Source organism: Salminus brasiliensis, chromosome 12 (assembly GCF_030463535.1).
Source record: "Salminus brasiliensis chromosome 12, fSalBra1.hap2, whole genome shotgun sequence".
In the NCBI taxonomy this organism is placed as follows: Eukaryota; Metazoa; Chordata; class Actinopteri; order Characiformes; family Bryconidae; genus Salminus; species Salminus brasiliensis.
In genome coordinates, this window is record NC_132889.1 from 38,646,741 (window position 1) to 38,659,745 (window position 13,005).

At 38.8% G+C, this 13,005-nt stretch overlaps 1 protein-coding gene across 1 annotated transcript in view; it reads right to left on the bottom strand.

Moving 5' to 3' along the window:
- abcc1 (ATP binding cassette subfamily C member 1 (ABCC1 blood group)) overlaps positions 1-10,803 on the bottom strand; it is a 45,126-nt gene extending 34,323 nt beyond the window's left edge. The window contains exons 1-7 of the mRNA XM_072693770.1: positions 10,691-10,803; positions 5,826-6,002; positions 4,757-4,882; positions 3,129-3,266; positions 2,035-2,160; positions 1,852-1,913; positions 957-1,088 (exon numbers count right to left, since the gene is read on the bottom strand). Coding sequence (XP_072549871.1) covers positions 957-1,088; positions 1,852-1,913; positions 2,035-2,160; positions 3,129-3,266; positions 4,757-4,882; positions 5,826-6,002; positions 10,691-10,738 — 809 coding nt within the window. The 5' untranslated portion in view covers positions 10,739-10,803. The remainder of the gene's footprint in view (positions 1-956; positions 1,089-1,851; positions 1,914-2,034; positions 2,161-3,128; positions 3,267-4,756; positions 4,883-5,825; positions 6,003-10,690) is intronic.
- Positions 10,804-13,005: the final 2,202 nt, after the last annotated feature.

Consider the following 13,005-nt stretch of genomic DNA (forward strand, 5'->3'; position numbering starts at 1 on the left):
GGCCCAGAGGTCGTGGGTTCGTATGCAGAGCCACGCCGCTTTACCATCAGCAGCCAGAGTTAGAGAGAGCACAACTGTATGTGGCTGGCTTCCAATATTTTGGAGGAGACGTGTGTGAAGTCCTTATCTTCCTAGTGTCAGGAGCATTGTCGGGTAGAAGAAGGGGGGGGGTGCAACTGTTTAAAGTCTAAGCAGTTTGGACATCATGTGAAAAAATGAGGACACCCCTTGATGAACTTGAACTTATATATATATATATATATATATATATATATATATATATATATATATATATATATATATATATTGAACAGTTTTGAAAGATGGAGGTCTTATATAACTAATCAACGGTCCCAGCACCAGGACACCATAACAGAAGGTCTGGTTGACACAAACTAGATGAACTGAACAGAGATTATGAGCCAGGCCTAATGTCTGGCCTCACACATGCTTTTTAATTCTCCATAAATAGGCTAAGCTTCCAACAGACAAACTCCAACAATATGTAGGATGCCTTCCAAGAAGTGTGGAAGCTGTTCGAGCAACAAAGGGGAAGCAACTCTATATTAATCCCCATGGGTTTAGAATGGGATGCCAGAAAAGCTCCTGTTGGTGTCCAAATACTTAATTTTCATAGGGTGTCCAAACTTTTACTGACTGTAGGACTGGGACAAGGGTTAAGGACACCCTGATTACACCAGTAAACATCCTGTACAAATCTTTAGAGGATCAAAGTACCGTGTGTAAAACTTCCCACTGTTCTGCGTATGTATGCCTGTACTGTGTGCATGTATACACCCATCGCCATCTGCACGCCAAGCGTCGCCCAAACGGGACAGCTGAGGTATTGTGGTGCATGTTCCCACCTTTATCCCTAAACCATGGTTACACAGGTCACTGCTCTCAGAAGCGAGACAGAAAGCCTCCTTTCTAACAGCCTTCTGTCTGAATCTGACCTTTTGACCTTGCTGCATTCATGGTGCCAGCGCCGCTCCAGCTGTGGCACGACTGTCTGAGACTGGTCCTCTGAGTTTAGAGACCACAAGTCCTTCTCCTCCAGAGGCCTTCTGTAGCCCTTCACCATCATCCTGGAGCAAAACATACAGAGTCTGTCAGTTAGATTCATGCACTCATTTCAGCCTACGCCCAAACGCTCAAACACCCAACATCAGAAACCTGCGCTCCAGAAGACCAACCCTGGGCTGATTACAGACATCAAATATCGCAATACATCAAAAATAATACAGAAAAATATAAATAAATCAATAACCAGGCATTCATATGGTTAACTCTTATCGTTAAGTGCTGTCCTTCAGTTAAAATTAACATACAAATATAGTAGAACATTATGGTTATTTTAATTAATTAATTCATTCATTAATAATAATATTTTATTTGAACTTTTATAACTTTTTTTTTTTTTCATTATCAAAACTATTAATAAAACCTCTTTTATAAGATGTTTCGTTCCATCGCAGCAATGCATACTACATTGACAAAAGTATTGGGACACACCTCTTAATCGCTGAGTGTGTGCCGATTTAGACACAATGCTAATTGGTGTACATGATCTTCCATTACTTGTAAGCTACATAAGCCTCATAGCTCCAGTGTTAAACTAACGAAGCAACTTCTCACTCACTCACTCTCTCTCTCTCTCTCTCCCTCACACACACACACACACACACACACACACACACACACACACACACACACACACACACACACACACACACACACACACACTTCATGCCTTGACTGATTGATTACATCTGGTTTAAAAGGGAATAAAACTGTAGATTTTATCTTTGCTTTAAGTTTCAGCACCGACTCTCCTCCGTTTCCCCTCACCCTGTGATCCACCAGAAGCTGATCCTGGAGAGGAAGGAAGCTCCAGCCTCTGGACACGGATTCTGCACAAACAAACAACTCTTAAGCACATCATCATCATCATCATCATCATCGTCACCAGCAGTCTAATTCAAACAGAAATTAGGTTTGTAAAGATTAGAGTGCGCTGATGAGGGCACTCACCGAGTCTTTGACTGCCTGAGAGAAGAGCGGAGGCTGGTCTGAGAGGCAGGACAGGATGAGGGAGATCAGCAGCAGGGCGTAGTAAATGTAGAAGGTGGTGTATCTGAACACATTTACAGTATCCGGCTAAAAAGCAAAGGAAAAACATACATTAGCATTTCCAGCATTTACCACACAGTCTTATACAGACCCCTAGTTCACAAGTATAAGTGTGTGTTACAGAGTGTTTTGAATAATGGCTATTTAATAAATAATAATAAAAAAAACAGTTAATGACTAAGCATATGGGTAATATCAGTAAAATCAGTTCTAGTCTCAGTCATTAGTGATAAATATGTGAATAAATGACGTCCTCATTTTTAAATGTGTAAATCTGTCAGACTTTCAATCTACACACAGCCAGACTCGATTAATTAGTGAGTCTGTATATAAAGTAGTGTCCGTTTATAACAGGATATTTTATATATATTTATAATAGCTTTTACTTATTATTTTTAAAAAGTTATTATTTTTTTATTGATTTTAGTCTCACTAACATCCAGGTAGTGGATTATTATTATTCACAACCAAACTGGACACTAATAACAATCTATCTACATATATCATCATTATGTCTCTCTCTCTCTCTCTCTATCTATCTATGTATGTGTGTGTGTGTCTCATATTTTAACTTTTTTTCCTCAGTATATTATTCATCATGTAAGCATTTCTAGCCCTGCTAGTTGTACCACGTATGACTGTGTGCATCACTAATAAACTTTAACATCTGACTGAATATTTCCAGGAGTTTCTATGCTTGATAAACTCATCTCCAAAATGTGAGAAGCCTGAAAAGTCCCATTTAAAATGCTGAGTAATGGAAACAGGGCTGAAGCAAATGATTACCATCATATTAAATACACAATCTCTTATGATTAATGTGGGGAAATAAATAAAAGTGCATTCATCAAAACTGTAGTTAAAACTGTCTGATTCAGCTGCTTATTTAGTGCAGTGCTAAAAACAGCACAGCGCCAACAACTGTGTGTGAACTTCACTAGCATCAGTGTGTGCGGAGTGTGTGCGGAGTGTGTGTGCTGTAACTGCAGCCTCACCTCCTTCACAGCCTGCAGGATTTTGGATCTGAAGGTAATTGTAGCACACAGCGTAGCAACAAGCCAGAAATTCAGCATTATCCCGGAGGACTGGACTCCCTTTATCCGCTCATACTGGATCAACAACGTCGCCAGCAGCTGTGGGACACACACCAGCGGGTAGATGAGCACGCGCAGACACACACACACACACACACCTGAGCTGTAGCCAACACTCTGTGGTTTACGCTGAGAACAACATGCAAACACCGTCAGTATGAAGAGCTTCCTCAACACACTCTGACGAGCTTCCAGAGAGGTCACAGGACCCGAGCCGAGAAGGACAGAGTCTTACACTGCAGGTGCTGCCCTGAAAGAGGCTGGATGGAGGCAGAAGCTCCACTGCAGGTCTAAAGGGGACTCAGGACGTCAGAGGAGGAGTTCTGTGTTTTTGGTTTTTGGGAAGAAGCTTTACAATTCGTCTCTGGAGGGCAGATTCAGGATAATCTGCACACCTACTTTCCATAACCCCTCAGAGCACATAAACAATCTGAATATATGAAAGGTCTGTGCTGAATGTAAATGACTGAGAGCCAGAGCAAGCGAGCAAGTACTGCTTCTTACAGCAGGGAGGGTTTATCTGCTCAGTAAAACACTGATATTACAATAAACACTAATAAAAGTGGTGGAGGTTCTCCATCACTGTGTTCATCATTAGAACATCTCTAAAGTTCTCCTCATGGAGTCTAGTGTTATTTAGAGTTCTCCTCAGATCAACACCTGGTTTGGTGGTAAATCAGGGCTTAATGATGGTAAATCAGGTGGGCTGCTGCTGCTGCTGCTGCTGCTGATGGAGTTGAACACATCCTCCACGCTGTGCTGGCTGGACTGGGGGGCGTCCAGGAGAAACCTGGAGGAACCGAGCTCTGTTCTTCAGACTAGCTCACCGACAAGATCTCACTACTTTCTTTCTTCAGAATGAGAAGCTCTTGTTTCTCCTTTTTACTGGATTCATGTTCACCTGCTTTATCTGTTCTGAGGAGATCTGGAGCTTCTACTGTATAAAAGCACCCTCTTACTGCTGAGAGACTGGGGGTAGAGTGATGGGGTTACTCTAGGGCGTACAGACGCTATTTGCAGGACTGCATTTATGAATTAAGCTCAAGTTAATTAACTTTGATCTAACTGGAAGAAGATACACAGTATCATTGGGCCGTTTTAAATAAACTTTGATAATCATCAAATAATGGGTTAATTACTACTAATCAGAGTCCCTCGATATCCATTGATTTCAGAAAATACATTGAATAAGCAGGTGTCCCAATACTTCTGTCCATATATTTGATTTGTGACAACACTTAAGCATAGCTTTTTTTTTTCTAACCATTGTTTGTTTTTGTTTTTTTGCACAAAAAGCTGATCACAACTAATCGGAGCACGACAGTTTTCAGATCGATCATTTTCGCTGACGTCATTCTGAATCTGTTACCATTCCGTAATTAATAATTGTATTTGTATATTTTTAGTTAAAAAAGACTCAACACCGTGATCACTGATCAATGTGCTTCTATAATAACAATCAGCTTCAATTAAAGCGTTATTTTTTTATTTAAAGTTTTTTTTAGATCAGTTTCATATTAAAATCTCACCATGGTGATGCCAAGCATCGTGGGGCTCACTAGGTAAACGGGGGCGCTCGCCACCCCGCGGCCTCTTTCCCAGAAAGAGTAAAAAACATCTGCCCAGCAGATAATCCACAGCAGAAACCCCAGAACCTGTCAGAGCAGAGATAAGAAACATAATCTTAACACAACACTGCTGTTTCACACGCAGCTCTCTCTCTCTCTCACACACACACACACACACACACACACACACACACACACACACACACACACAATCAGAGATGATGTAATATTTAGTAACAGCTAATAGTTCAAGTGAAAAATAATTCATTATTTAATTTCTCAACAACACACATCTGTCCAAATGTTTGTGGACACCCCTTCTAACAAATGCATTCAGCTACTTTTAGTTGCACCCATTGCTGACACAAACGTGTAAATGCACACATACACACAGCTTGTCTAGTCCCTGTAGAGATGCACTGCCAATACAATAGGACTCTCTGGAGCAGATAGTAAACATGACCCTATTGGCTCCATGCTGCCTAATGCCAGGTGTGGGCTAGAGGGGTATAAAGCCCCCCAGCACTGAGCTGTGTTCTCTGAACTGTGTTCTCTCCAGTACTTTAGGGATGAGTTGGGGATGATGAGGTGGGGTGGTGATCATCTGAATATATGAATATCTAAATGCAATCAAATCACAGCAATGCTTCTTCTCCTTCTCAGTTCTCTCTCTGGACAGTAGAGACAGTTACTCCAACAAAAGCAGGATCAGCTCTTTTTAACTCACTTTGATTTGAGAAGATACACTGAATAAGCAGGTGTCCCAATACGTTTGTCCATTAAAATTTTAACCCTTTTACATTGTTTTTTGCACCAGAAACAAACAAAAGAGAACAAAACCATAAGAAACAAACAATCAAAACAATATATATATATATATATATATATATATATATATATATATATATATATATATATATATATATATATATATACACACATATACACACAAAATAAATGTATTTTTTAAATAAAACAAAAATATATATATTTTTTTTATAGGTCCCAGTCGCCGTGCTCTAATACTCACTGTTTTGGCTTTATTGAGGTGGGTCATACAGATGTATCCACGGTCATGGCTTTTGAGGTACATAAAGTAGAATGGTGCAAACAACCAGAGGTAGACACAGGGGACCCAGACCAGCAGTGTGTTCTGAAAACACTGGGTCAGGTCTGGGCTGTGTGTGTGCCATGTGCGGTTCCAACCCTGCAAACACAAAAGAGACGGACAGTCGGTATTCACCCAATCACAGCCAAGCTCTCAAATGACCTTTCTCTGAGAAGTTTCTGAGTTTTTCCACAATGGATTCTTTGGCTGGAACCAGAGAGACAGCCATGGAGACGCCGAAGCTCCAGGCCTCCTTCTATGGAAACAACATAACAACAGGGTTAAGAGCACAGAGTGGGGCATCAGCACACACCCAACTAATCATTTGTGGTGGAGAGCTAAGCTTCCCAAACACTCCACAACTCCTGACCGGTCAGATCAGTGAACCTGAGGAGCAGGTTTGAACAAGAGCTCTCTGGGAGCCGCCCGAGTGCACAGCAGAAAGACCCTTCATCAGAACCGGAGACACAGGGCCGCACTTTAATATCACTGACTGGGGGTGTGAGGAAATACCAATACCCTGAGGTATCACCAAAGTGTTCTTAAAGGTTCTTGGGTCATCTTGCTGGTCTGCTGCTCTTCCAAAGTCCATCCACAGATTATCAATGATGTTTAGGACAAGGACTGTGGGGGGCCATGGTAAAGCCTGCAGCCTGAAGGCTTGAGGTAATCTATTGTTTATAATCATAGATAATTCATACATACATAAATCAGCAGCAGCAGCGTTTTTTTGTTAGTTTTTTTTTAAACAGGTGGTGGTGTTCGATTTTTTTATATATATATATATATATATATATATATATATATATATATATATATATATATATATATATATATATATATATATATACACCGTGCCCTCCATAATTATTGGCAACCCTGGTTAAGATGTGTTCTTTAGCTTCTAATAGTAGAGTTTTTTTCTAAATAATATAGGACCACAATGGAGAAAAAAAGAGTAAAATCCAACCTTTAACTCAAGTGAATTTATTCAGTAGGAAAAAAATCCCTGACTAATAAATAATTATTCTTCATATAATCACCTGTTCCACAATTATTGGCACCCCTAACATTTCTTAGGAAATAAATGTAATTAAAGTATTTCTGTCAATTCTACAGTCGTTTACGAAGTTGATCAGAGTATGTAGGAACATTTAATTAGTAATTCACAACTTCCTGTTTCCCTGGGGTATAAATATGACGTGACACAGAAGCCATTTCTCTTCAACATGGGAAAGACAAAGGAACATACCAGTCAAGTAAGGCAGATGTGTGTTGACCTCCACAAGTCAGGCAATGGCTACAAGAAAATAGCCACTGACCTCCACCTGTCCATATCTACTGTCAGAGGAATTATTAAGAAGTGTAAAACAACTGGAACAGTGGTAAACAAGCCTGGACGAGGACGCAGGTTTATTTAGCCACCACGCTCAGTGAGGAGGATGATAAGAGGAATAAAAAGTCTCCAAAGCTCACTGTTACAGAACTGCAACAAATGGTGGCTTCTTCTCACAAAGTCTCCAAAACAACCATCAGGCGCTGTCTGCATGCCAACAAGCTGAAAAAACCTTTTCTCACTCACAATCATAAATGCAGACGTTTGGAGTTTGCTAAGCAGTACTGGAACTTCAACTGGGACCGTGTGCTTTGGTCAGGTGAAACTAAGCTTTTTGGCAACAAATGCTCTAAGGGGGTCTGGCCTAACACAAGAGCTGAGTATGCAGAAAAGCACCTCATGCCCACTGTGAAATATGTGGGAGGATCAGTGATGCTGTGGGCCTGTTTCTCCTCCAAAGGCCCTGGGAACCTTGTTAGGGTGCATGGCATCATGAATGCTTTGAAATACCAGGACATTTTAAAACTAAATCTGGTGGCTTCTGCCCAAAAGCTGAAGATGGGTCGTCACTGGGTCTTTCAGCAAGATAATGACCCAAAACATATGGCCAAATCTACACAGAACTGGTTCACCACACACAGAATCAAGCTCCTCCCATGGCCATCTCAGCCCCCAGACCTCAACCCCATTGAAAACCTGTGGGGTGAGCTGAAGAGGAGAGTGCAGAGGAGAGGACCCAGGTCGCTGGATGATTTAGAGAGATTGTGCAAAGAGGAATGGTCAAAGATCCCTCTATCTGTATTCTCCCATCCTGTGAAACATTATAAGAGAAGATTAGGTGCTGGTTTGTTGGCAAAAGGGGGTTGTACAAAGTATTAACATCAGGGGTGCCAATAATTGTGGCACACATGATTGGATGTTAAACAATTATTTATTAATGTGGGATTTTTTTCCTATTGAATAAATTCACTTGAGTTAAAGGTTGGATTTTACTCTTTTCTCCACCGTGGTCCTATATTATTTAGAAAACACTCAATTTATTAGAAGCTAAAGAACACATCTTAACCAGGGGTGCCAATAATTATGGAGGGCACTGTATATATTTATTTATATTTATATACTTTTATATAGATATATTTATCATGTTATACAATTATATAAATTTATATATATATATATATATATATATATATATTATATTTGAGAGAATTCATAAAGGTTGGGTAATAGGCAATTGAATGAAAAAATGGTTACAAAAAATATATATATATTATATATAATAATAATTATAATTATTATTATTATTATTATTATTATTATAACATATATTAAATATACAAATATATATTTATTTAAACCAATTTTTTGATTGCCAACTACCCAACCCATACATATTCTCTCAAATAAATAAATAAATATACATTTTTTTTATGTATATTTGTTTATATATATAATTTTTTTATATATAATATATTTTACATATAATTTTCCCCCCTGATTTTTTCATCTACCCACCCTAGAGAGAGCAAGGCCAACTGCACTCTCTTGAGGCCCCGGCTGCCGATGGCTAGCAGCATGATCCGGATTCGAACCAGCGACCCTCTGATTCCGCTGGACCACCCGGGCCCCTGAGATGTTTAATGCTTGCTTCTAGAATTTGCTGGATAACTGAATCCATTCTCTGCCTTGACCAGTGAAATGTTCCCTGCGCCACTGGCTGCAACACAAACCCACCGCATGATCCACCCATCCACATACTTAACAGTTGGAGAGGGGTTCTTTTCATGAAATTCTGCTCCTCGTTTCTCCAAGCATGCCTTTTCTCTCACCGAGGCCAAAACATACTGTTTTATCTTCCAAAATGCTTCAGATGTTCTTCTGAAAGCATCTAATGCTGGGTTTTAGGGGGAGGACACAGGAGGGCTTTTCTTCTGATGACTCTTCTTCTATCAGGGTGAAATCAGTGCAGTAGCGCAGTGCTCCACCACTCCAGAGCCTGATCAACCGGTCTATTTGCATTACTTACCATAGAGGTTTTGATCAATCATGATATTCTTTATGACCGCACTCATATTAAAGGTTGGGTAATATTTAATTTGCGTCATATGCGCCATCTCTAGTGTCCTAGGTAAAGCACCGCTGCGGTCTCTATTAACACTATTAATCACAACACAGCACTTTTCCTCGCTGTTATTGCAGCACACATGAACAACCAGCCTGTTTAACAGTGGAAGATCTGCTGTGCTCGGAGAAGCCAGGCGGCCTAAGAAGCGCCACCAAGTATTTCATTGCTGTGGGACTTTTATTTTGCTTTCTGATGCTTCTCTACCCATCAAACTAACCCAATTCACTGAAAATGAACATTATAAGCTACAGTAGCCGTCCTAAAAAAAAAAAAAAATTAATGACACGACCGGCATGAGTCTGAGTCTGCTTTCCAGAGTAAAACACACCGTATTTACATCCACACACACCTCTCACTCCAGAGCTGCAGTGTTTCATAAACACCAAACCAGCCAAACGTGAGTCTAACAGACTAACAGACCTCAGAGAAGCTCGACTAAGACCACGCTTCATCCTCAGTCTGAGCCTTTATTGCAGTTCTTCAGTGCAGGGCAGCTTTTATTCTGCTTTTTGAGGCTCATCTACCCACCAGGGTAACTTGGGTAAGCAGGTTAAGTTGGCACTATTAATAATATTAGTACAGGCATAACAGTGAGTCTAATCTACACATTAAAAACTGCTGTATTTATATGTATTATTATATTATATATATTATTATGGCAGTATTTCCAGCAGCCAGTCTGCTCTTCTGCTCCAGCACTGTAATCTGAATCTCCAAACCAGCTGATCGCATTAAGAACCGGGTGAACTTCAGCAAGACCTTCTCACCCACAATAAAGCCGGCACTGGCTTTTATTTTTATTAATTTTTATTTTTATTTTTTTTTTAAGTTAGCTGAATCCAGCTCTGTGTTAAACTAACCAAAAAATAATTTAATAAATCTCAACCACTGAAATATCGCAGATTTAATTAACTAAAGGAAACTAAGCCTCCCAAACAACGCACGCTCTGGCTGACCGGATTACAGCACTACACACAGCGCAGCGCTGTGGCTATGGAGCTGCTAGCTAGCGAGCTAACACGCTGCCAACTTTAAAGTAAGATAGCGCAAAGAACAAGCCCGAAAACACAAACACCGCGACTGGGGAAAAAGTGGCAGCACTACAGACATATAAAAGAAATGCATCTCTCCCTCTCTAGAGTGTTCAAACACAGCCGGCCGGCCGGTTTATCCGACGCTACCGCTAAAGCTAATGCTAGCTGCCTACTACCTAAGTAGCTGGTTAGGGGACCGGCAGACACCTGGCAACGTGTTTTGCATATTTCCCACTAAAAATAAACGTACAGGCACGCGCTGATTATTAATGACACTTATGAATTAACTTACCCAGAAAGGGTCAGAGCCGTCCGAGCTGCAAAAATGATCAATACCCATTCGCTGCGGTTGATATTCTGTGTTTTTGTGGAGAGAGTCGCACTGCTCTCATTCCTGCTGTAGAGACTGAGTGCGAGTGCCGACAGGGGGCGCTAAAACGGCGCCGTCCGCCCACCGGCCGGAGTTGAGGTCAAAACAAACAAACTGTTACATCATCAGAGTTATGGATACACGTCACTCTGACGTATCTGGTATTTCTGAAATGTCTGTAAAATTCTGTACCAACTCTGTTCCAGATTTACGATGTGTTTAAAATTGTAATATTTTATGCTATTTATTTATTTATTTAATTATTTATTTAATTAATTAATTCATCTATTAATTTTATTAATCATATTTAAAGTCATATTTTTTTATTAGGTCAGAACTCTTCACAGAGGTCACCTGAAAAAGCCCAATTTTTTTTTCATAAAGAATATCATGATTAATCAAAACCTCTATGAAAAGTAATGCAAATAGATTTTTTTTTCATAAATGTATAGAAATATGCTGCCTGATCTCAGAAATGTTACTTTACAATAGTTCTGAGAAGATTTTGTCATTAAATGTGTTTTTAATCTACAGAACAATAACAGAAACGATGTCTCGGGCATCAGGAATCAGAACTCAACAGAACCCACAGCTTTTAGAGACATTAAAGGACCCAAATCATGGAAATCCGATACTGAACAACATTGAACTATTACATAATTTATATTGTCACTGATTTAAAAAAAGTGACTTTGCCATTTTTTATATTTTTGAAATGTATGTAAAAATGTATATTCTGTGATGTGTTAACAAATAAATGAAGTAAATGGGTTTTTGTTGCTTTTATTTATTTATGTAGCTATGTATTTAATCTAGTACATTTATATTTTATAGATCTTTCAAAAATTGTAAACATTTAGGATGTAGACAAGGTCATTCTGAGTGGGTTTGGTGTGAATTGCTCCATTGCAAAGAGGTCAGAACTCCTCACAGTGGTGCTGAATGAAATTAGACGTCTGATTTTATAATAGTTTTTAGATTAGATTAAGATTTTTGCATAAAATGTGTTTTAGTCTACAAAACAACATCAAGAAACAAAACTCAACAGAACCCAGAGCTTTTAGAAACATTAAAGGACCCATATCATGAAAAACTAATATTAAATTAATATTGATTTTATCATCAGTGTTATTAATAAACGTGACTTTTTTTGTATGAATGCATTTTGTTTTTTGAGATATATATATATTATGTGTATATATATATATATTATGTGTATATATATATTATGTGTATATATATATATATATATATATATATATATATATATATATATATATATATATAAAATATAAGCTTGCAATGTGTTTGTGTTTATAAAAGCAATATTGATTTGCCATTTATTGTTGTATATATTTATATTGGAAAGATTTTTCAAACTTTGTACAGAATTGAAAAGTTTAAGATGTGAACAAAGTCATTCAGGGTGGGCTGGATGTGTTTCAGACTTTGTCTCAGACATTACCTTCTTTTTCATCACATTAGAGTTTTATATAAAGTATTATCACACCATGCCGTTCACACAATCTGTGAAGTATTTTAATGTAATGATTTTTGTGATGTCATTCAAACAACACATTAACATTCAGGCCATGTTGCTGTTCAGCCTTCAGCAGGTTAGATCACATTAGGATTTAAGATCTAAGAAGTTATAAGGAGTTTTTTAACCCAGACTGCTTTATGAAGGAAGCGCAATACAGTGCGGCCAATCAGAACAGAGCTCATTTACATGCACCAGTCTTCAAGGAACATTCTGTTTAACTCTGTAAAAAATATAAGAAGACCCATAGACTTATTTGGTTTACAGACACCTCTCTAACCGAAGGCCAAGTCAATAAATAACATGTAATCTATGGGCTCTTTAAACTCTGGTTCCATTTCTCCCCACTGTGAACAATTCTGACTCTGAAGGTTTCTCTAGACGGAAGCGTTTCACACTAAAACACTTGAATGACTTTGTTTACATTTTAAAGACGTAATTATGCAGATATTTTAAAATAATGGTGGACGTCCCCTTTAAGCCTCTATGAGTTTAAGCTAATTAGGTCCCACAAATGGTTCCATTACAGGATATTAATGCCAAAATAAAAGAAAAATGAAAATTGACAGGCAAGAAATCCCACAGGAAATGAATAATCCCTTTGAAATTGTAAGCTAATGCTAAGGATTAGCTTCCAGTTTGCTAACAGAGCACAGCAAAGCTCCTGTTATTGCATTACAGAGCAGCCCTGCCAGTA